Genomic DNA, 26,316 nt, shown 5'->3' with positions numbered 1-26,316 from the left:
CAGAAAAACAGCCCAGAATGCAGAAAACAAGGTTCTTCTTATTGATTTCAATGCAAAAAATGTACATTGTATCTTCCACTTGCCTGAAAGGGCTATATGAATGTCTTCCCCAACTGATCCAACCATATTTGAAAGGTTGTGACCGTTGGAGGAAAGATTAGAAGCATTTTTGCTTAGTTATGCAAAAAGTTGCAAAGTTGCATAGCAACTTTTGCACTTCTAATGCATTTTTTTACATTTTAGAGCCTAAAAAACATTTTAACCATTCAAATGAGTCTAGATTGACCCAACACAACTACTAGACCCTAAATTATAAGTACATGCATTCAAATTACATAAATTGTGCCCTTGTGGCCTCATTGAGCAATGAGTTCATAATATACCCAAATTGCTAATGGGCCACACAAAAGGGTTAAGGTTGAACCTAAGAGTCTAGGATAAATGTCTTATTGAAAACATATAAAATAAACTTTAAACAAGGTCATAAATGACCCAAACACCCTTATTTCATCATTCCATGCGAGAGTGCTCCTGCATCACTACAACTTTGCCCGTGAATGCACAACACATGAATGAAATACCCAAATACACAGATCTTGACTCTATTCTACCCTCTCAGAACTCACATACAAGTTTGGAGTTAATTAAATGCTGAAAGGAAAGAAATCTTCACAGTGCAACAATCATCAACAAATTAAACACAACATATAACTCTAAGAAGTAGGAAAAAAACATTCAAAACAAGGCAAAAGACATGCACAAATTATGAATGGCAAGAAAAGGTAAAAACAAGAATTTCATTAATGGAAGGTAAAAATGGAATGTAGTTTCAGAGCATAAGGCTAATACAAAAATACAACCGAGAAGAACAAAGAAGAACCCCAATATATGTACAAGGCTATGTTTAAAGAGATCAGGCATAACTTAATTACAACAATCAGCTCAAACTCCCACCAACTAGAGCTAAGATTATAGAGTGCAAATCAAGAAATTAATAAGATAAAATCTGATTCTATCGATAGATCTGCTCAAGAAGTGACAAAAAATGGGCCAATGAATGTTCATACAATCAACAAAACCATGCCCATACCTTTTGCAAGTGGCTACACAGCAAGGTCAAGCCTTTACGTTACCTAAAAAAGCCAAAAAATGTAGTTCAGCAATAAATACCAGACACTCAGGTCGCAAAATAGTCTGTAGAAGCATTTAAATCTAGCACGAAACTGCATAACAGCTTCGGCCTACATGCCATTGCAACACACTCCCTTCTTGGCTAAAAGACTTGCGATGCTACAAAAATGCATGAAACTGCACCAATCGCAACGTCGCATCATGAAACCTCACAGCAGAAGGTGGCTCCATGACTACGGGCAACATCAGACCGTGGGATGAGCATAATCTTTTCACTTCATAACTAGCTCATTCGATGTCTCGTGGTCGCAACTTCAATGTTCACTGTTTTGCAAATTGTGACAGATTGGACTTTGCCTTTCTTTGTAACTGGTCAAACCTAGTTGACCCACTTACGCACCACATGGCAAGCTTTGAACGACTCCTCAAATATGCATCATCTGCCATGTCATCATTGATTGGACTGCATTGCCACGTGCCACCTCGTGGCCTCACAAGCTCACTCGATCAACCGCCTTTTGGCTCGGAGATGTTGCGACTAACCATTAATGGTTAGTCCCATCGTTGCAACCTTAATCATTGATTACCCAAGAACCTTGGTGATGTTGCGCTCAACAACCTTCACACTTTCGCGACTTCGAACCATTCTGCAAACCATGGAGATGTTATGACTAACCGCTAATGGCTAGTCGCAACATCACAACCGTCAACCTTAACCTGCAAACCATCCTTGTGAAACCATAAACAGGACTTTTACCGCGATGTCGCACCATCGCAACCTCACCACAATCAGACAATTAGATGAGTGAAAAATACCTCCTACAATGCCAAAACTCATTTGATGGCGACTCATTCGACGCACGAAACCACACAAAATCGCAGGCTCTCAACTTGAAAGCTCTCGACAGAAAGTGGCTCCGCGACCACACGAAACAATGATACGATAGCATCGCAAGGTCACTAATTTGTAGCTTGAAAGTTCCCTTCATAATTTGCCCTACGATGTCGTGCGGCCATGAAACCGCTTAATAGTTTTGACTTGCGAATGTCGAATGAGCAAAAAACTATTCATTCGATATTGGACTCATTCGATATAGCTCCTATGATGCTTGAAACTGTAGTGCATTTTTGTGCATCCAAGAATGCTCGAAACTACATAACTATTTCTAGCCGATAATTGCATAACTTATGCCATAAAATGTATCTCAGATCAGTTATTTGTAATGGGATAATTGGTGACAAAAATGTCAATAGGAAGCATTGATAAGCGCATTATTAGAAGCTGAATTCATTGAGGTAAAAGGTCTTGATCTTGCACATGATATTTGGATTAGGTTAGAAAGATTATATGAAGGTGACAAACATACAAAGAAATCGAGGTTGCCTAATTGGAAAACTAAGCTAGAGAATGCTAGAATGCAAGAAGATGAAATTGTTAGAACATATGTGCAAGGGATTACTGAGATTACAATAGGTATAAAGAGCTCTAGAGGAACTATAACAGAAGATGAAGTTTGTCTGAAGATTCTCAAATCCTCGACTCTTGCTTATAACGACAGGGTAAATACAATTGAAGAAGTTATTCCTCTTATTAAGGATTTTAATAGAGAAATGTTGATTGGGAACTTGCAAGCTTTTGAAACTAGTAGATTTGAAAGATGTTTTGCCTAGAGTTAAGATTGCTTTTAGAGCTAGTGCATATAAGTATGAGAGAGTACTAATAAAGAGTGCGAGCACCAATGGAAATTGTGGAGATTATGCAAGTGATTAGGAAGATACTCAAGAAGAAGAGAAGACGATTGATGAATTTGTATCACTGATTGCTAAGAGAGAACCTAAAGGTAAGGATATCTTCAAGAGCAAAGCTCCTTTTGTTGTTGGCATTGCAAGTAGATTGGTCACTTTTCTTTCAAATGTCCTAAAAGAGAACCTAAGGTGAAACCTAGACCATACAAACCAAAGATTCCTAAGGAATGTATGCTAGTGATGATGAGATTGAAGTCAAAGAAATTAATTTTCTAGATAGTGATGACGAAGATGAAATTGAATTTGTTGCTATCAAGGAAGATAATCCTGTTGAAGAGGAAAAAACACTTATTTGACATGTTGAGAAAAAAAAATCTGATTGGATTGTAGATAGTGGATGTTCACATCACATGATAGGTGACAAAGATAAGTTTGTTGATTTTACATGCAATGATGGAGGTGTAGTTAGAGTTGGTAGCAATGCACTTTGTCCTATTAAGGGAAAACGATCTATTACTCTTAATGGTGAAACTAACATTGAAGATGTATACTGTGTTGACACTTTGAAACATAACTTGTTGAGTTCTGTACAACATGTTCATAAGGGCTATCATTTACAATTTTCTGATAATATATGCTCAATTAAGGATAAACATGGAAATGTGCTTGGCATAGGAACAAGAACAAGAAGTAATGTATTTCAATTGAGTCCTATTCAGATCAATTGTTTGGTTGCAAAAGTTGATGACAGTTGGCTATGGCATAGAAGATTTTGTCACATAATTTTTGATAATATAGTGAAGGTGATTAATTCTAATGTTGCGAGGGATCTACTTATGATTCTGAAACCTACTAATATGATGTGTAAGGATTTCCTAGCAAGACATTTACTACTTTAGAAAAGTTGGAAATTGTTCATACAAATCTATGTGGTCCTACAATGACAACAACTTTCTATGGTGAGAGGTATTTCATTCTTTTCATTAATGATTCACTATAATGATGAGGGTTGTTTACTTGAGAGAAAAATCAGAAGCTTTTGATAAGTTCAAGATGTTTAAGGCAACAGTTGAGAATGAATAAGGTGCAAGAATAAAATGTTTGATGTTTGATAGAGGTGCAGAGTTTACTTCCAATCAGTTTAGTGAATTTTGTGAGGATAGTGTAATTCGTAGGCAAATTCCAGCACCTAAGACATCACAACAAAATGGTATAGTAGAAAGGAGAAACACAACAGTGAGTGAAGCAGCTAGAGTGATGTTGCTTGAAGGTAAGGTATCACATATATATTTGAGAGAAGCAATTAATACTGCATCATACACCATGAATAGAGTTCAAATCAAGCAAGGAGCAGGTAAAACTTCTTGTGAACTATGAATTGGTCATACACCTATTGCGAAATATTTTAGAATTTTTGGAAGCAATTGTTATATCAAAAGAGAAGATGAGATAGGGAAATTTGATCCTAGAAGTGATGAAAGCATATTCCTTGGTTATTCAACTAAGAGTAAGGCTTATAGATGTTATAATTTGAGATTAAAGGAGATTGCTAAGAGTGCAAGTGTTAGGAGTGATGAGAGATTTTAGGTACAGGAAAGAATATGTGAATATGATTCCGATGATGATTCAAACCAGGCTAGTACAAGTTAGATACTAGTGCAAAATCAACACAAAACAATAATTGTTCTTTGAAATGGATGATTCACCTAATTCTATGCAAACAAGGTACAAATCAATGATCGGTGGCTTACAATATTTGACTCGCACAAGACCTAATATTGATAATGTAGTTGGAGTTGTAACAAGATATCAAGCAGATCCTAAAGAGACACTTTGTAGCAGTAATTTTTTTTTTCAGATATTTGAAAGGAACATTGTAATTTGGATTATGGTACGACAGATCTAATGATTTCACATTGTATGCATATATTGATGTTGATTGGGCAAGAAATGTAGATGATAGGAAGAGCACAAGTGGAATAGCATTTTTACTTGGAGGAAGGTTAGTATCTTGGTTAAGTAAGAAGCAAGATTATATTTTTCAGTCTACAACAGAAGTAGAATATGTTGCAGCAGCAAACAATTGTAACCAGATAATGTGGATGAAACAAATTCTGAAGGATATTGGTATTACTTTTTCTAAACCTAGTATTATGCATTGTGATAATACAAGTACAATTAGTATGTATAGGAATCCTATTTTACATTCAAAGACTCAATAGATTGTAATAAAGTGTCATTTTCTTAGAGAGAAGGTTGCAGAGAAGGAAATCAGATTGGATTATGTGAGTACAAAAGAATTGGTAACAGAGATATTCATTAGACCATTGGCTAAATACACCTTTGAGTATCTCAGAGGTATGCTTGGGGTAATGGCCCCGCCTAGTGCATAGTAATTGATGTAGCTTTGCATTAGTCCAATATATATAGAGCATTACTCATTCATCTGGATGTGATGCTTGCTATTGTTCCTAGGGGAAGTGGTCACAATGGGCAAAGCTATTTCAAGAGCTCATGTAATAATTTTGGCATAATAGTGTTTGTTAACTCTTGACATATTTTTGTTTGTTGATTGGCTTGATCCAATGCAAGTACTCTGATGGAGATGTTCATCAAAGGGGAGTATTTTGGATTAACACTTGATGATTGGCATATTGTTACCTTTGCCATTGATGTCAAAGGGGGGAGAAATTTAATGAAAAACCTTTTTGGGAGAAGTTGAGAGAGAAAATTGTATTAGAGTTTGTAAAGGCTATATATGTTGAAGATATTCAGAAAATCTTATTCAATTGTCAAATAGGTTACATTGTTACTTTTGGATTGGTGGGTTTTCATCATATATTGCAGTCAATGTTAAAGCGGGAGATTGTTAGAAATAGAGGTTTGGTTGACACTTGGATGTATTGTTCATGTGTTGTATTAATGACAACATATGTTTATGTGATCAGGGTGGTTGTTGGCACATGACAGGTTAAGCTATGTGAGCTTAGATTTGTGTCGAAAGATGAGTGTAGAAATCATATCTATGTTCGCTAGATGTTATGTGGAGTTCTAGATGAGTTACATTATGCTTGGTGAAGACTGGTAACTGACCAGTGTATAGGAAATAATGTCAGAGACGGTAGCATATTTGATGTATCTTATTGGCGAGGTGGAATTAATGCCAACGAGTTTGGATTATGGTAGAAGACTTGTTAGTGCAGTTATGTTCGTGGTAGCAAGGCTTTGGGATTATTTTTGAAAGGTTGTTGTTGTGTAATGTGCAACATATTCTACTAGCAGCCAATAGTTTTGAGGAAGATTTTATTTTATCATTGTAAAATGTAATATCTGTATTGTAACGTGTGGGAACTACATTGTTATATTTGTAATGATACTTAAGAAGTCATGTATGCGTTAGCATGGACCTATGTAATTAATAGTACATTGGGGAAGCTTAAACCAAACGACCTAATTAATTATTTGTGAGGGTATAAATGAGAGTTGTTTTCCTTGGTTGCCTATCATTGTGGGTATCATGTATGTAATGTATGTGGTCATTTGATTCAAGCTTTCATGCTAGAATCAGAGTATAGAAGAGATTGAGTTGGTTGATTGTGGTGAAGATTCAAAGGAACTGCTTTGGCAAGTAAGTTGTAGGTCAGTCAATTTATTGATTTGGATATGATATCTTGAAGTTTGTTCTTCATAGTTGCTGAAGCATTTAGGTAGTGGATCTATTTGTTTCTTTATCAACCTGTAATAGGGTTGGAACCTTCTAACAAGGTTTCAAGGTCTCCTAACATGGATTTGTCCTCTAACAAGGACTGTTGTATTGAATGCATTGCAATTGGCTCCTAACACAAGGAACTTATATATTACTACACTATCTTGTGGGTACCGTCCCCACGGGGGTTTCCCTAATCAACAAATTGTTGTGTTATGGTGTATGGTTTTGTTTTAGTTGTTGGAGTTGAGATTTATAAGTTTGGATTTAAGTTTAATTGGTCACAAGTGATTCACCCCCTCCTCCCTCTTAGTTGTGTGTGGACTTTACTTCTTAATAGATAAGTCCACCTAAAGTGAAAGTGCGTGAACCACTCCTATGCAATCCCCTAACCAGCTTAAGTAAAGTGTAACGAGGATCTAGTTGAGAACTAACCAAGGTAAATTGACTTAATTACACCAAAGCTCACACGTAGTTAAAAAATTCAGATAACACTTGGTGAATTTTTCAAGAGTTAAATACCATATATCTGTAAAATAACATCAAAAAAATGCACAATGATAAACTGAGAGAACTCAAAAGCAGTTCTTCCTTCATTGATACATAAAAAATGAGCTCAATGCACATTACCGTGCCATATGATTATACATTGACATTTTTCTTCTCCAAGTAGTAAAGCTTCTAGGTAGTTGTATGGGTCCCCTTGAAGTGGCTGGTATTGATTGTATTGAGGAACCATATCATTTTCGAGCATATCATGATCGTCCAAGGAAATCCCTATCAATAAATCTACTTTTTCATCCACTTGTCATTGTACATTTACTGCACTTTTGTTTGCTTCTATTTCAAAAACAGCAATCTCATCTGTGAAAAACATGAGCATAATATTATTTTTTGTGTTTTTCTTCTCAAAAACAAAGTAAGGGTTTGGGGGTGAAAAACCCTAGTGGTGTTGAGAGGTGGCATCCCTTGAAATGGTTGAGGCTGTAGCCTCCAAAGCCGACAACATGGCCGAGGGATATTCCCCAGTACAGTGTCCTGCTATGGTGCCCCTGGTGCATTCTCTGTTGTGGTACAGGAAAGAGTCAAGGAATGGAGGTCCTGCCACCAAGCCTTCAATGCGCATGCCAATTTTCTTAACTACTTTTTAGTTTTAACCCACTGTTGATAAATCAATACAGTGTTGTTAAAGGAACAATTCAATAAATGAAAAAAGGGGAAGGTTTTTGTGTTCTTTCTGGCTGCTTCCTTTTCTTCTCCACCAGCAGGGAAGTTTTCTGTACCAGCATGCTGGAACTTTTGAGTTTCACAGAAAGTTGCTGAAAGTTTGGTTGGTGGTATCTTAAATATAATATATTGAGTAGTAAGCACACCAGTTTCTGTTTTAGCATTCTTTTGTTATGACTGGGTAAGTATATTTCTTTTGCTATGAAGAAACAGCATTTTTGACGATTTTGTACAATTGATTAAATTGTAAGCTAGTTTAAGATCGTATTGATCTGTTTTTGATGTAAACCTTTTTTTAAGACTCATAAAAAGGCAAAAACTTGAATCCTTTTAAAAGTTAACTTTGATGACAAATTCACCATTTTTAACACGCATTTAACATTTTAGGAGGATTTACTGCAACCTTTTCTGAAATCTCATTTGGTAATGGTTATTTTGTTTGCAATAAAATCTATCGTGAATTATCTTAGCAAGTTCTTAAAAATATCTGTAGAAAGTGGGATATTTGTTACAATGTATCATCTATCTTCTATTGACATCACTGGTACTGAGAATTATCTGCTTTAGTTTGGTAATAAAAATTTATCATTTTCTACAGGAGGGGTTTGATAACACGCAATATCAAAGCATCAGTTGATTTGTTTCATTCACTTTTTGGGGTAAGTCATTATATTTCGCTGGTTTACTATTTAAATAAAAATGCTAATTTATTACATTTGACCCTATTCTAGCCTCCTTTAAAAGCCACATTGATTATTTAAACTGAATCAGTGGGATATAAATGAAGTGTTGCTGTTAGACATTATGACGAGTAATAAAGAGTGTATTCAATTATGCAAACCAGCTGTTACACCGAGAGCTAAGAATGATGATTTATAGGACCCATAAGCTATAATCTATATGTCTACTAATATGTGATGGCAAGTTTATTATTCTTATTTCATTCAGGCATCCTGCAACTTGTAAATACAAATAAAATTAAATAAAAAAGACCATTTTATATCCTTATTTTGAACTCATTTGTATTAAAATGTAGTATTACACATATCCACTGGACTCACTGCTATTGTCGAAATGGATAAACGAACCAAATGGTAGAGCAAGCCAGTTAACTGTCTTGTCTCTGTAAGAAGAGCCATTGTCCGCTCCAAATATGTAGTGGAATATAAATGGAATGTTTCTAGTCAGTAGTCAAGGCTCAACGGAAGTGATACGATAAATAGCATTCATTATAACAAGTACTTCAAATAAGACATTTCATTGGATCTGAATACTTGTTCTAAAATGGCTACTCAATCTTGAGTATGACATCTAGTAGTGGCTTTTGTATGAAACATGCAATTATTGATTGCCGTAATGAATTTATTATTATCATTTAACATAAAAGGAAAAAATACATTTAAAAAATACCTTTATTTTTACTGAATTGAATTCTGTTTGTGTTAAATTGATGAGTTACGTTCATAATTGGACAAACAGTTAAAATCCACAAGTAAAAGAGAACACCAAGATGGGAACATTTTCTGGCATCAAGAGATATCAAAATAAGGAAAGAATATAGGTTGATAGCACATGCATTCAACCATAGTGATTTCCATAATCCAAAAGTTGGGAGACTCTATCCATACAATACAACACCAAAATACACAAAAATAGGTGAAACATTCAAGGTACTAACCCCAATTAATACAAAATCATACATGTAAGTTCCATATTTACATTAGCAAGCCACACATTATTGTCCTCAATTTTAGGATCACAAAATAGTGGTAACCATAAGCACTTTCTCATGGATTTGTAGGTGTATCATCTATGTTTCAACACATTTATAAGGTGTCATAAAGACAGTTCGTTTATGTAGCCTTGTTTGTGTGTTCTTTTTGAAGGTTTTTGTCAAGATTAATTTCCTTAAATGGTTGTCAGAATGAGTTTTTCTTCTCTTATGCAAGCACTTGATTTTTGGCAATCTTTAAGTTCATTCTTTGTTTTTCCCTCCCTTTTTAAGAGTTTTCAATCGTTTTTTCCCTTAGGTTAATATTCGTTGGAATCCCACATGTCTCGAGCTATCTTAGGCTTCAAACAAAGTTGTCTAGCTCAAGTTATAAAGGAAAAGGTGAGGTTTTTTAGACTAACAACACGTTTTATAAAAAAATCCTCCAAAAGTGGGCTTTTTATTGGCAACAAAACTAAATAATTTTTTTAGTAGTATGCAGGGTGGATTTTGATCCCCATTTTCAAATTTGAAACCATTCTGAGTTGATATGACCATAGTTATTAATGATTTAATGAAAATGTATTTTTAGTCTCTTTTCATGTTACTTTATTGAAAACTATATTTTATATATTAAAAATAATTACATGTGACACTTAAATACATAATGGTGGGGTTTTTATTACTCATTGCATATCATCCACATGCAAATCTCCTCTTAAAAATCCACTACCAATAAAATCTAAGTCCCAAATGTGGGGAATTTGAACCCATTAAACAAACTAACCATAATTGCCATGAAATCGCCTGAATCGCTGATTTGGCGATTCCATTCATGGCTGCTCATTTTTTGTGAACTGGTGAATTAGATCACCGATTTCATGAATTGCCTCAATCACCTTGATGAATTGCGAAAAATCGGCTGTAGGGGATAGGAAAAAGTCAAATCAAAATTTAATAAAAACACTTTTTTTTAATGTTTTTTTGCCTTTACTCTTTGTTTTAACCCTAAAGGGCCTTCTAATTGTTTAGCACGAGTAGAAGAGAGGAAAAGTGAGAGAGGAGAAAAGAAAAACCATAGGTAAGCAATCAGCAAGGAAGAGCACCAAAGAGATCAAAAGTCCATTTGGGGAGGCCATAAGATTGCATTGAGAGCTTTAAGGAGTCAATAACAACATTCCTCAACTCATTTGCAAGAGGTAAGTGTTGATTTTTTTTTGCATGTTAGTATAGCATTCATTTTTTGTTAATTTGTTTTAGTTTTCATTTGCAAATCTTGAATGTTTTTAAGTTTTACTAAATTGCAAAGTAGGCTTTGCTGTTTTGTTTATAGTATGAAACTTTGACGTTTTACTTGAATTTTCTTATTGCAGCGGCGTTAACTTTCATTTTCTACAATGGGTGAAAAAGATGAATGTTGGAAATACACTGAAGACTTTCCTGGGAGAACAAAATATCAAACGAAATGTATGTTTTGTAAAGATATAAATTTTGGTGGCATTTATAGATTCAAATACCACATTGCTGCTATACCCGAACATGATATTACAATTTGCACTCAACAAACTACTGAGGCAAATGCACTTGTTTAGTGGTATTAGAAAAATATGAACGAGAAATTAAATACAAAAAGGCAACTTGAAGGGTTAAGGGCTATTGGCTCCCATGGTCTCGTAGCTGCATCAACATCCGCAGGTTGTGTTGGAGAGGGTTCTTCCAGGCTTCCTTTTCGTCCTAGTGCTAATACTCGTGCTAGTTTTGGTACTAGTGCTAGTCGTTCTTATACTGAGATTGAGTCCAACCTATTGCTGCCTAGAGTATGGAAGAATATATTGGATAGTTACTTTGTGCCCCACACTACTCCTGGCTCACAACCCATGCTTGAGGGCACGGGTTTGAACAAGGAGATTCATGATGTCGCTAGAAAAGAAATTTGCAAATTTTGGTACTTTTGCAATATTCCATTTATTGCAGCCAGGTAATTGAATTTTTTTTATTTGTTTTCTTTAAAGTCAAAGTAAAATTTTAATTATATCTACTTGTTTAATGATTCATTGATTAATCATAGATTCACTTTACAAGTTTACATAATGATTTGTCCTCTAAATTTCTAATCATAATCTATTTGTGATAGGACTACTTATTGGCAAAACATGATAGATGTGGTTGCTATTTGTGGTTTGGGGTTTAAAGCTCCAACTGAGGCTGAGTTGAGTGAAGAGGATGTGAAGGTTGAGCTTGAGGACCACCGAAAGGAATGGATCGAAAAAGGTTGCACCATCATGACTGATGGTTGGACAGATAGGAGGAATAGAAAAGTCCTCAATTTTCTTGTTTCCTGTGGAGGTGATTGATCATTCTACTTTCCTACATGCATTGTTGTGAATCGTGATTGAATAATTTAAATATTGATTTGTTGCTTGCTAATTTGTTGATGATTCATGATAATTCATTGTTTTGTAAGATATACCATGTTCCTCAAATCCATTAATGCTTCCACTCATATAGAAAATGCCACATACTTATGTGAGGTTATTGAGGAAGTCAGAAGAGGCGGGGGAGCAAAATGTGGTGCAACTTTTCAAAGTTTTGAAAATAAATTTATTTGAAATTTAAACTTTTTCGAATTCTAAGTTTCCTAAATTGTTTAAATTTCTAATTAATTTAAAATTGTTATAGGTAAACTTTTGATGGAGAGGCACCCCACCATAATTTGATCTCCTTGTGCGACACATTGTCTTGACCTCATTTTGGAGGAAATTGACAAGCTTGAGTGGATCAAATCATATGTAGAAAGGGAAAAAAATATATGCAAGTTTATATACAATCATGCATTCGTCCTTTAGCACAATGAGGGACTACACAGGAGACAGGGAGTTAGCTCATCCAGGCATCATGAGGTTTGCCTTGAATTTCATCAACTGCAGTCCTTGTTGACATCAGGAGTAGAATTGAGGAGCATGTTTGTTGGGCAGGAGTGGACTACATCTTCCTATGCTATGACACTACACGGGTAGATGTGGTGAATCACATCTTTGATGAGGATGGTTTTTGGAAACTTGCTAAAGAAATCCTTAGAGGTAAATTTCTTACAATTTAACATTTAGTATTTAGTATTTATTATTTAATTGTTTAATGATTTAGTTTTACTTTTAGTTTTATATTTAAGTTTTGACTCAAATGTTTTTTTTACATTATATGCAGGTCATTGAGCCCCTTGTATCTCTCCTATGAACTGCTGATAGGGATAAGCCCTCTATGGGCTACATATGTGAGGGCATGGATAGTGCCAAAGAGGCCATTAGAGCCCAATATGCAGGAGTGCAGGAGAAGCATGCCCCTATTTGGGAGATCATTGCTAGGAGATGGTAGAATCAACTCCACTGACCCATCCATGCAACAACTTATTATCTGAATCCAACATTACGTTTTCGTCTTGACTTCAAGGCGGATGAGGAGGTTATCATTGGCCTATATACAGTGATCTAGATGTTAAGTAGTGATGAGTGTAAGAATTTGGCTAAGGGCAAAATTCACCCAGGAACTAAGAATTCAAATACAAGCACAACTGTAGACCAAGAGAGAGAGAGTATGATCAGAATGACGATATATTCAATATGCCATGCTAAGAGTACACTAGGAGTGCCTGTATATAAAGGCCTCTGAGATACATCTAGAATGCCTCATAATCAGCTACATGATATGTCATACAACCAGGCACATGTCCACCAGATATGGGTTATCCTCCATTAAGCACGGAAGTAAGTGCGGTGATGAGAGGATAAGCCTGCAAAGGTGTGACACACAAATCAGTGTCGTAGACACCATGTGCTAAAATAGGGTTGCGTACTGCTGTGTTGTCAACATGACAACTCAAAAGGTGCGCAAACTCCTGTCTCACAAATAAAAATAATAAAATAATGCAAAATAATAAAATAATGCATTAACCTAAGTAAACTTAAGTAAGTGTAAATAGTGAATACGTATTTACATCAACACCCCCCCTTAAGTGCAACTTAAGGGGATGCCCTTAAGCTTACGAAAACTAGAATGAAGATGCAAGATGGGTCCCGGCTACTATGCCATGTTAGGTACCCATGTACATAATGAAGATGCAATCTCTCGTAAAGCGGAGAAAGAGGGAAAACCTCATGGGAAAAACCCTTCCCCAAAAAGAGAGATGAATAGGGATGCATGGATGGATGAAGTAATCAAGATCCCCCATTACGACATACATCCAGTATATACATAAAAGAATGAGAGAAGGAAGAGAGACAGAATAGGCTCCCCCCCCAAAAGAAGAATGCCGACAAGTGAAAGCCACTCCGATGAAGAAGCTGGTCCATGAATGCTGAATGAAGCTCCTCCTCATAGTGACCCTCGTGAGCTAACAGGGTGTTTTGGGGGTTCCAACTGTAGATTTACTATTTTTGGTAGTGCAGTGGGTGGCTTTGGCAGTTGGTTGTCACCTATAGTAAATAAAGGTAATAATTGCTTGAGCTCTTATTTATTTATTAATTATTAAGTTGCATTATTATAATAATGTTTATATTGTTTTAGATTAAGGTAAAAGCAGGTTTTGAAGGGGCCCCGAAATCCTTTACATCAAAGAGAAGGATAAACCATTAAGCACAACCAGGTTCAAAGATCAGAAACCAGATAAACAACTAAGTCAAGTTTTACAGGGACCTGAGACCAACTGATGAGACTAGAAAAATCAACCAAAACAATACTGGAACCTGGAAGGTCAACAGACTAGAACAACAACCTAAAAAACCTCCCAAACTAGTATCCAACGAACCAGTGAAGCAACTAGTTCACCAACCCAAAAAACCAGTCATCATAAAGAAACCAAAGATTTTCCTTTAGATATGAATTTTCCCTTACCCGACCGAAGGATCCTATCTAAAGGGGGGGCAGAATAATTAGACTTCTTCCATTTAACCGTGATCCAACCGTCCTCAATCTTCGCAGCCTCAGTGACCCAAGCCTCAGAAGACAAAGACCCAAGGAACCCAGGGGACGCAGAAGCCGCGACAACCTCCGTGAGAGAATCAAACAATGTTTGACCCCTAGGAAGGACATCCGCACCAGGGGTAGAGACCAAAGCATCCACCTCCACCACCGGCTTGGACTGAAAGCAAACCTCAGCCATAGAATCCTTAGAAGCATCCAAGGAAAGATCCACCAGAGCATCCACCGCAGCCACCGGCACCGAGCTAGCCTCAGCCTCAGAATCCTCAGGAGCGACCAAGGAATGTTTTATTATTGTTATAATAATGACATTAAGTGATATTTCTAAAAAGTGTGGTGACAAGTTTCTAGTTTTGAGTTCTTTTGGGAAGTTTTCACAATTTTTGAAGTGGAGTTTTTTAGAAAACTTTGACCAACGAAGGATTATAAATGAGAGCTCTTTCATTGGGAAAAGCACGTTTGAAATTATATTTGCTTTTGTTGCCTTTGTGGCTTTTTCTTGAGTTCTAAATTGTGAGCCCTTGCTGAAGTATAAGGGTCTCTGAGTTTTGATGTTTGAAGTCACTGCTGATGTATAGTGGTTTCATTGGTCAAATCTCCTATCTGTCATTATCTATGTCTAGGAGATTGGCGTTATAGTTTTGGGATCCATCTCTGAGTATTGTGGCAAATTGTTGTTGTTGTTGTATAGCAATTTGCTTGGTCTCCTACTTTATTTTTTTCACTAAGGAGAGTCGGATTATGAACATTTGATATTGTGGTGATCTGAATTTTCTGGTAACCTGCGAAATTCTGAAAGAGGGGGATGTTATTAATTTTTTGAGGTCTGTGTTTTGACTGGCAGCATTTTGAGCTTGGGCATTGTGCTATATTAAGGCTAGTGTTTCATCATGGGATTGTAGGCAACTATCATTGTGTCCTGTGTTTATTCTTCTACATCTTGGAAGCTGAATTGACACATGTGGCAACATATTCAAAGAGCCACGTGTTAGTAGTGAGAACCCTCACTTGCGGCTGATCTGTTCTTTTACAAACTTCGGGCTTCTAATTGATGATTGGAAGGAGCACGATTTCATATTAGAGAGCAACCAATAGCAGCGGTTGTAGGTTGGCAAAGAAGAGCTAATGTTGATTGATAGAACGGATAGGAGTGTGGGACGACCAATCAAATTCTATCACAATCCAAGTGCTAATTAATAATATGTAAATTTGGTTTATGTTTAAAGCAAATAAAGAGCAATGTGGTTACAGTTTGATTTTCATATATCAGCATTTTAAATTTCTTGAAGTTGCTGAAATGAATTAAAATCGTGAGTGGTTGTGCAACTTTTGATATGGTGACTAAGATTTACAACATTATAAAATCTCTAAATTTCAAGGGTTTTTTAATTTGCTGATTTGTGGCCGATTCAAGTCCGATTCATGGGCGATTCGCGATTTGATTCAGCCTTGCCGATTCTGATTCTTGTTACTTTGCCATTAACACATGCTTTTGTATTTTAACAGCTTATTGTTGTGCATTTAAACTTGTAATGACTTAAAAGCATAAATGTAGGGATTTTTAACTCAATAGCATATGTGCTATGTGCATTTGGATTTTAAAAGTAAAAATAAATGTTAATGATATGTAAAAACTCCTCATTGCTTGTCCAAATGGGGTGTTTTGGCTTTAAAATGCATATGGTGACAATTTTTGGGTTGGTAGCAGATGTTATTGATACTAAAAAGCTCATTAGTATGTGTTTTACCTTAAGTTTTCACTATTCACTCATAAACTCGAGGGTGGTGATCTTTGACTCAAAAGCATCTGCTTTTGACTTGAAAAAACCTGTTTTTAGTCCATTATGACTTGTGTTTAGCTTTAAAATGCATATGGTGGGATTTTAGGGTCAATAACACATGTTATTGATAGCAAACATTGTGTTTTTACTCACCAAAAGGAGCGTTTGGCATCAAATACTCAAGGGTGGGGATTTCAGAAGAGAGCATATGCTTTCTTACTTCAAAAACACGTTTTTTTCCCTTTCCTTGTGAATGTTTGAAGCTGGATGGTGATTTAGGACAATAAATGCATGTGTTTTGGAGTCCAAAATTCACGTTTTGCCTTTCATACTTGGGCGTTTTGGCTGCATACTCAAGGGCGGTGATTTCAATAGAAAAAGCACATTTGTTTCGAATGTGTTTGCCTTCCAAACAGCTCATTTAGGGCACATTTTTGCTAAAACGTGCACCATATTTGGCTATTTTGCTTCATCAAAACTCAACATTTTGCTTTTAAGGTGAGTTCTTGGTTGTTACATTTCATTTCCAGCTTGTTTATCATTCTTTCCAAGTTGTATTTGATGCCCTAGGCGCCTTTTTTGGTTACCATTACACATTGCATTTGATTTGGTTAATATGTTTGCTATTCTTGTACATTTTAATCCTCTAACTTCCCCCACTTGGAAAGCAACAAATCTTGACTCTAACATACATTCATTTTTAGAGGCTTGTGTCAAGATACAAAATCTATATAAGTTTCATTTCTTCAATCTTATCTAAATCCGAAAATCTTCTTAGATTTATTTTAGATTTTGCATAGAGATTTGAAGAGACTTCTTCCTTTTCTTTTTGTGGAAAAGAGGTAAGATTTCTTTTGATTTTCATAGGGCAAAGTTGCATATATGTTTGCTCCTTTCGTTTTTACAAATCTCTTCTTTGCATTTTTAGATTTGATGTATAGAATGTGCTCCTATCTTCCATCTCATTTCTCCAAGTTGGATATGCAAGTGCTTCATTTTGCTTGCATATGTAGTTGGGATTAAAAACTCTGTTCTTCAATGAAATTACAAAGGTAAGCAATTACACTTCGCAACATGCTTTTGCATCTGAGAAAACCACTTTCATGCTTGCACACACTTCATTTGTGCTTGTTATATTGCTGCCACATGATTTAAAATTCATGATGGTGCTTGCTTGTACACTTGCTTCGGATGAAAATATAACAATTCATTATAACTAGATGTTATACTGCCCATTATCTATGCATAAAGCTTGCTGCCCACACATTTTATTACCCTCCAAACACCCATTATTTGGGTTTTCTGACCATATAAGCATATATTTGAACTCAAAGGCATTATCCATTTGCTGTCCCAAAAGTCTCTAGCCATACTTCATATGCCAAAAAGTTGAAATTTACACATGTGCATCCAAAAGCATACAATGGATCCACCCCTTGAAGATGTTATCATGTTGTGAAATTTTCATGTTACAGTTACTTGCAACCACAACTCTGCTCTTCAAGAAATTACAAAGGTAAGCAATTACACTTCGCAACATGCTTTTGCATCTGAGAAAACCACTTTCATGCTTGCACACACTTTGTTTGTGCTTGTTATATTGCTGCCACATGATTTAAAATTCATGATGGTGGTTGCTTGCACACTTGCTTCGGATGAAAATATAACAATTCATTATAACTAGATGTTATGCTGCCCATTATCTATGCATAAAGCTTGCTGCCCGCACATTTTATTACCCTCCAAACACTCATTATTTGGGTTTTTCCACAATATAAGCATATATTTGAACTCAAAGGCATGTATCCAATTGCTGTACCAAAAGTCTCTAGACATACTTCATATGCCAAAAAGTTGAAACTCACACATGTGCATCCAAAAGCATACAATGGATCCACCCCTTGAAGATGTTATCATGTTGTGAAATTTTCATGTTACAGTTACTTGCGACCACAACCTTGCTATGATAGATGAGATCACACCAAGTAAAGGTAAAGAGAAAAAGAAGATGAAGTATCGGTACGATCCCATACCACCTTCACAGGTTATCTCATACTGTAAAGACATCAAAGATACCAGATATCTCATATATGGATATCAAAGACTTTTTGAATAGAGTGGACATTGCTTCCACCGATGATATGTTCTACATCAAGCAAATCAATATTTATCTTGTCTCCACTTTTCCATTGGCTGCCTACGAACCAGAGTTTGTGCATGCATGTGCAAGGAATTTTGTTCTCCCATCAAGGACCATTAGAGACCAAGATGGGAACACCATTATTAGTTTAGATCCAGAGATTGGATAGGATCTTCCAATTTCCCTTTGATTTAGTGGTTACCAACATTTGAAAACAAAGGGCCTTGGATAGATGGAATGATTATGCTGCATGCTGCATCAAGTATGTGAATGACAACTAGTTAATCAACAAGAGGCCCAATCTTATCAGTTGGCCAAAGGGAGTGTGCTACACTGACTTTAAGGAGGAGATTAATGAGCTCATTACAGTACTGAGTCGCATCGGCGAACACAAAGGATCTCACACCTTTGAGCCATGGATTTACCAATACATTTCTCTCATCATCCGATCCAAACAAAAGAAATCTTTTGGGGAGAAATGATCAGTGATGTGTTGTTTGAGAAGTTTGCCTAGGTTACTACTACCGAGACTTTTTGCATGAACTCCTAGTGTACATTGCTGCTGCCCTAGGTTCATTCTCAGGCTTATCTACAAAAGGAGACGGAATGCGAGTGCCAGTTTGGGAGTTCTATGACCAGCTTCCGTTAAGGGCTAATCAGATGCACTAGGGTGCAAGATGCCTTCTATGGGCATTACTTGTGCCTATTTGACAAGGAACTTCTAATGAAGTGCGTATCAAATGAGGCATGGACCAGGGTAAATGAGTATGGTTGCTTGTTCCTTGAGGTTAGCCATACATACTTTCTAGGTACCCCATTGATAAGATCATATTGATGAAGTTGTCAAGACAACTCATGGCAGTGCAGTCATGCCAGTTTACTTTGCATAGACCAGGCATGGGGATTTCCTCAAGAAATCTTTTGAATATTGGTGGTTACTCTCTGGACACGATGTGAGGCAAAGGATATGGAGTTAGAACTCTAGTGGATCACCTTGAAGAAGTTCATGACAAGAACTTGCTTTGACTTGGGGGGTTTGAATGATGAGATAAGAAGGTAGTTCATCCATATTCATCATCTTAAGGATATTTGGATCAACTTGTGCACAAAGATAGACATCAACCTAATGTACTATTCTCAGATAACTGTAAAGAATATCATAGACTTCAACCTTGTAGAGATTCTTGCCAAAGTTGAAGATGATGATCAAATTCTAGATCTAGACTATGTTGAGCATCATGCAAAGAACCTACTTGTTTTGTCGTCATCATGGTCATGAAAGGAGAGCACCTTAATTTGGGATCTCTTCCAATCTATCCTGGCCAACACTAACATTTGTTTGAAGAAAAGAGGGCTGAAACACATGAAGATCAAGATGGGAAGAGACTTCAATTCTGCTGATCCAAATGGGTTGAAATCCAAAATGGGAGGTAAAGAAATGGATAACACATCTGCCTTACATCCAAAACCCTTGGTAGCATCCACTCCAAAGCTTACCATCAAAGGGGGCAAGACAAAGGGTTGTGTGTTTGAAGTAAAGTCCACAGGGCCTCAAAAGACCCATATTGATCTTAAGTGACGATGAGCTGTCACTGCCACTAAGGAAACCCTCTCCAAAAGCATCTACTCCTATAGAAGAGTCAGTTGCCACTGTTTAATACTTTTCTTGCAGAGCTGACACCTCATGAGAATCCGATCCTAGTTACACCTACTTTGCCTATTTCTTTGTTGCCCTTGGAGTCTTGGAGTGGACCACTATCACAATTTTGAGAGTGTGTTTGATGCATACTTCATGACTAGTCCTAATGTGGCAGTCCCCTCTCCATAGCATTGATGGATACCTCATCGACATAGTTTGAACAATTCATGGCAGAGGTCACATATAGTAGTCCAACTCAAGTGGTAATGCAGATTGAAGCTCTGCCCATTGTGACTATAGTTGCACTGGTTGATCCAATATCCACTTTGGTTACCACCACTATAGGAGGATCTTCTTCATTCTCCCTTTCTCCACAGCTCACTGCAATTACTCAAAAGAGGAAGAATGAAGAACTTCTCTCGAGGATCATGATTTTAGGTAGGCTGCCAAGACCAAGGCCCCTAAAAACAAGAAGGGAAAGATGGTTTCCAGGGTCTTGGTTAGTGATGGAAACATTAAATGCGTAGAGGTAGCTGAGCCTCTTGTTGAAAAGCCAATAGAAGAGATGCAATTAGTGACTAGAGGTTCAAAACCATGAACTTGGTAAACAAACTTGCTTGGCTTGTCCGCAAGATGTACGTGATGCAGTCAAATTGCTTACTCATAAGAATGACAAGATGTGGGAGAAGAAGAAAAAGTTGAAAGAGGAGAATGATGATTGCTTGACATCATTGAGAATATAAAGGCTTCTTCTTTGACAACTGATCCTGTTTCTTCAAAACATGTAGTGTAGGTTGTAGGTTGAAAGGAAAGCCAAGGCTGTGGATGAGTGGAGCAATCACATAGAATCACAAGGTGTACGAGTGATTTTGGATGTATATAGAGTATTGAAGAATTGAAGAAAAACAACAATCGCATCAAATGAACTTCTCTTGTCATTCAATCATCAACTCAGATTGTTGGATGGAGGTCTAGAGGTCTAGAGAAGCATGCCAGAGGTTGATCTCGACATCTTGTGTAAGTATGAGGTCATCTTTTCTGTGAAGATGTATTATGACTATTTGCATCTTATGACCAGCAAAGGCAAGCCGTGCAAGGATTAGTGGTCAAGATCAAAACAACAATGGAACAAGGCAAAGCCTAAGTGAGCATGATCAATAAAGGTTTTCAAGAACTGAAATGCAAATTTTTTGCTGAAAAGGGTGAACTGATTAATGAAGAAGATAACCTAACTTAGTTCATAGAAGCTATTTGTCTACAACTTGAGATAAGTGACATAAATTTCAGCATGATAGATATACTGGCAAGCTGGGAGTCTTCACTAAGTATCATGCAGGGTAAGCTGAGGGAATGTAACAATGTGATTTTAGAAGGTGCTAGCATACTTCAGAAAGTGATCATCATTGCACAACATACCGGTGAACCAGATGTTGCAGTTGTACAAGAGTCTATGCAGAAGTTTGGATAGCTTGTAGATACTCTGTGAAGACTCCTATGTGTTTTGGGCAGTTATTTTTCCATACATCTAAGAAAAGATGGTTTTTATGATAGATTGCATATAGAAGCAAAACACTTTGTTAATATAGGAAAACATGTACTTGTATACATGCTTCATGCAATCAAGTTTCAAGTGCATTAGACATGCAACTTTGAATAAGTCATAGGTAGTTATAGAATAAGTTAAGGTGGTTGAGAATTTCCCCTTTTCTCTCCATCTTTCACTCTCTTCTTTTCCTATATAAAGGAGAGAGTTCATTGTAAATATTCATCTTGTATTTGTGCAAGGAGACTATACCGAAGATTCTTTTGACTAGAAAACTTTGTGTTTCTTGATGCAAAATTTCTGAATTGAATAGAAGCAGGTGTTCCTAAACTTTGTGTTGTGAAACTTTGAGATTGATCATTGTATTGTTATGTTGCATTGATTGATCTATCTTGGATTTAATTTCTATTTTGTTTGTGTGAATCATTTGAGCACTTAATTTGTTTTCTTGAAGACTTTGAGCTTCTAGAAAAGGGATTGTTATAGTTAGATAGTGGCTACAAATACTTAAAAACTTTGAGCTTTAATTTTAAGTATCTTATTTCAGTTTGGGATAGTTGGCAAGAGACTTTACGCTTTGCTACCTATTCTGATTCTTCATCAAAATGGATTAATTATGAGAGATTTTGGACTCTTATCGTTAATCTACCAAATATAATTGTAATTGTTGTCTTAGGAGTTGTTTTTAAGTTAACCACCAAGCCGCCAATATTACCATAGCAATAGATACTTTTTGTTAAGTTTCAAGTATTTGTTTTTCCATACGTCATTCCTAAAAATAAAAGAGTTGATTTAGAGGACCACCCATTTTGTCTAATTCAGTTAAGTCTCTATTGAAGCCACATGCGGTAAGAAGGGAGCCTACCCTATTGTTGAGAGGAGATATTTATCTCACTATACCGTTGCCTAAAGTCACAATTTTGTAAGTTTTAGTCTTTAATGACTTGCAATTTTTTTAGTGAACACACATGATAGAAAACCCATCTTCTTAGGACCCTTTGATTTATTGATACTTGTGATGTAGCATTTAGTTATATGGAAAACCCATCTTGTTAGGGTACTACAAGTTACTGATACTTGTATTATACTTGTTATATTACATTGACTATAGGCTATCGTTGTGATGTTTTCACACCATCGCCCCAAAACTTTTGGGGACCCCCTTTTTCCAATTGCCTTAGGAAATTTTTTGGAATTGTCCAAGAATTTTCGATTTCAAAATTTTACACCTTGTATGCCTTTGGGCCAGGAGGGGATTCGATTTGTTTTTGTTATTTTTTTCACCCGGTGCTAACTTGATTTTTCAAAACGTGTAATTTTATTCTTAGGCCAAATAGAATTCAAAAATAACATTTTTTTGACAGTTAAATTGAATACTTGGCAGCATAAAATTGCAAATTTTTGGACTTAGATGATTTTTTGAAAATTTGAAATAATTGTATAAGCTTGAGCATTTTCAAAATGAAATTTTTTAGATTTAGTCATTTTGGAAAATCTTGAATTTTTTGGTGAAAAAGGAAAATTTTGATAGCGAAATTGGAATTAGAGTTTGAATTTTGAGTGCTAGGAAAAGGATTTATTTTGTTAAAAAAGAAGAAGAAATTGAAATTGCATTGCAAAATTGAAGTTGGATTAAATTGCAAAAATCTCATTAATTTGGTTGAAATATTGCTTAGAGGATTTTAGAAATATTAAAGTTGGTAATTTGGAATTGAAAATTGATTTTGGCTTGCTAAATTCGATTTTAATGATATTTTAATTGCCAAAACATTATTAAATAAGAATTTTGACATCTCCTAGGCTTACCTTGTTTCTATATTTTGCTTTTGATCAAAACTAACAATTTAATGGGCTAATTTCACTATGGGCTAAGTAATTGTAATGTTGCATTTAAATCTGGCCTATTAATTAAGAGGCTAATTTAATTTTGTTTTCCCTCTAGGCAGGTTGGCCCACTTGGAGAGGGAAAAAGTGTGGTAAAAGAGGGGCTTCCCCTCTTATTTTCTCATTCCTTCTTCCTCCTTGGATGTGCGATTTTGCTCTAGAGGTGAATTTCAGACTTGGGCGATTTTTGGGGCAGATTTTCCTTTTCTTAGCGGCATTTTTCTCCTCCTTGCTTGGGTGAATTTCTTACTTGGGTGATTTTGGAGCAAATCTGATTTTTTTCTAGCTTGGGCGATTTTTATTGGGTCTGATTCTCCATCTTTGGCAGCGATTTCTCCTTCCAAAATTGGACGATTTTATTTGGTGAAGAGGCTATATGATTCAAGGTCTGATTTTTGGCAAGCGTGGGCAATTTCAATGAAGTTGAAATTTTGATTTTTGCTAGGGCATCATTATTTGCAAAAAAATTTGAAATTTTCGAGATCTGATCCAAACTTGAAGAGGATCCAATTATTGGTAAAGGCAGATTTAAGGTAAAATTCTATTCATTTTTGGAGGTGAAGATTGGTTTTAAAGGTGGATTCAATCCCTTGTTCTTGCTTGGTTCGTTTCCCTTACATTCTTCTTGCACTCATCATCCACCACTTCATCATTCCATTGATAGGCTAAAGTTGGGAGATATAAGTGTAGATTTCATGATAGGACATTTGGAGAGGCAGAAATAGGCTAGACCACCCTAGGATTGAAGTTGGGAGATACAAGTGTAGTCCATCCTAAGATAACAAAGAGGTAGAAATAAGTGGTAGTCCCTCCCCTAGGTTGAAGTTTGAAGATTGATAAGTGTAGAGATAGGACTTGGAGAAGCAAAAATAAGTTAGATTCCATCGATAGAAAGAATGTTGGAGATTGATAAGTGTAGTCCATATCATTTAGAACGAAGGGGCAAAAATAAGTGTTTAAGATGTTAGATGTTAGTGCAAGCAAGAACCCAAAGGGAATGAATACCAAAAAAGACAAGGAAGACATGATGCCCAAGACCACCTTCTTCTCAAAAGTGAGGAGAATAAGTGATACCAATATCAGTACAATGAATATGATATAGTTGAAGGACAGATTGAAAGGAGGACAATCCCCCATGGCGAAGAAGATCTACAAGAGCGGAATTGTACATGCGGCGGCTTTCCCTCCTACCTTGCCTTGTTCGGAATTGGTAATGGAATGTGCATCCCAGTTTGATATTGTTACTAAGTCCATCATTTTTGATGAAGGGAAGAGAGTGTTAGCCAACATCGGCGGACAAGTGGTCGAAGAAGTATTTAACATTCCCCAATATAAAGGCATGACAGTGGTAATGATGGATTAGGCGGCTAAGTTATTTCAGGATAATCAGGAGGCTTACTTCATTCATCTAAAGCAGAATTGGTTACACGAAGGCAAGAAGGGAGTTACCAAGTCATCAAAGCTCACCAAGTCAGATTTCAAGCCGGAGTATGGTGACCTTATTGTGCTTCTCAGCCGAATCATGGGCGTGGCTCAAAGTATGTAATTCGAGAATTGGATGTACTTCTTTATTGATGAAATTGAAAATGGAAAGAGAAAATTTGATTGGGCTAGAATCATAAGTGAAAATTTAGAGTTGCAACTTAGGACAGTGCAAAATCAAAAGCAATTCTACATAGGGTCCTATCTTTTCTATTTCATTGCGAGACTATATGAAAATCTTGGACTTAAGGCCTTAGGAGTGATCGACAATGGGCTAGGGCAATGTTTGGTGCATGAGTGCCCTCCACAGCTTCGTTTGCACAATATCAAAGATTATAAGATGTTTTATGACGCCTTTGCCATGAAGACGGTAAGGATATTACAAGGGACACTTGCTAAGAGGCTCTCATCGGAAGCGGAAGCAAAAGTTAAGAAGTATGGGAGTTGGGTCATCCAATTTCTGCAATTTACATATATCAGAGTAGCAGGAAGTACAATTTGTCCCAAGAGAATTCCAGGGTACCCACTCAACAAGATAGTTTTGATGGAGTTGGCTAGGAAACTTGAGCATTATGACAAGATGATGAAACCTAAAGGTGAGACAGGGATTACCTTCTCATTTGGAATAGGCAATGATACTTGCCCCAATCTCGTCGCCTTTGTAGCTGCGGAGAAAGAGTTCAGAAGCGACGATGGAAAAGGTAATAAAAAATGACGATGAGGGTCACCAAAAAAGTTTAGATTGCTATACCAAAGGTAAGGCAGTGGATTAGATTGTAGCCTAGGAATATGAGATAGTAAAGCATAACTTGGGAAGAATCACAGATGACATGGAATGGGAGGAGATCCAGGAAGGCATGGTTTCAATTAGAGAAAGGTTGAGGAAGGCAAATGAGAGGATTGTAAAGTTGGAGGCTGAAAACAAGTATTAGAGGGATTGCCAACCTATCCAACAATTGCATCAGGCAGCTCTTCCACAAGACAGTGGGAGCAATATAGAAGAGATATCAGCTTAGTTGCACGAAGTCAAGGATTAGATCCATGATATAATTCAAGATGGCCAAAATTTCTTGCCTTCCTTTATCTCGACATTCAGGTCATTGGTGGCTATTAAAGACAAATTAAGAACATTTGAAGGGGAGTGCAAGGATTTCCTTCTAGTCAAGGACTTGGCCATTCCTAGGCTACAGGCATTTATCCAGCTACTAGAGGGATATTCGGAGAGAACCAAGTTGGTAGATGGAGGAATGAGTACGGTGGAGTCTTGGTTTGTTGCCTTGACCATCAGATTAAGCATACTCGAAGAGATACGAAATGAGATTGCGCAGCAAGGCCCAAGTGTTGACACTTCC

At 36.5% G+C, this 26,316-nt stretch overlaps 1 protein-coding gene across 2 annotated transcripts in view; it reads left to right on the top strand.

Annotated features, from left to right (window-relative positions):
• The window catches only part of LOC149530546 (Haloacid dehalogenase-like hydrolase (HAD) superfamily protein), a 119,795-nt gene that overhangs the window by 68,789 nt on the left and 24,690 nt on the right, over positions 1-26,316 (top strand). For both annotated transcript variants that reach the window (XM_089808821.1, XM_089808822.1), the window contains exon 3: positions 8,409-8,469. In XM_089808821.1, the coding sequence (XP_089664947.1) occupies positions 8,409-8,469 (61 nt within the window). The remainder of the gene's footprint in view (positions 1-8,408; positions 8,470-26,316) is intronic.

This window comes from Cupressus sempervirens, chromosome 11, assembly GCF_028749045.1.
Source record: "Cupressus sempervirens isolate cs-2001-9-10 chromosome 11, ASM2874904v1, whole genome shotgun sequence".
In the NCBI taxonomy this organism is placed as follows: domain Eukaryota; kingdom Viridiplantae; phylum Streptophyta; class Pinopsida; order Cupressales; family Cupressaceae; genus Cupressus; species Cupressus sempervirens.
This window is presented reverse-complemented; position numbering and strand designations above follow the sequence as displayed.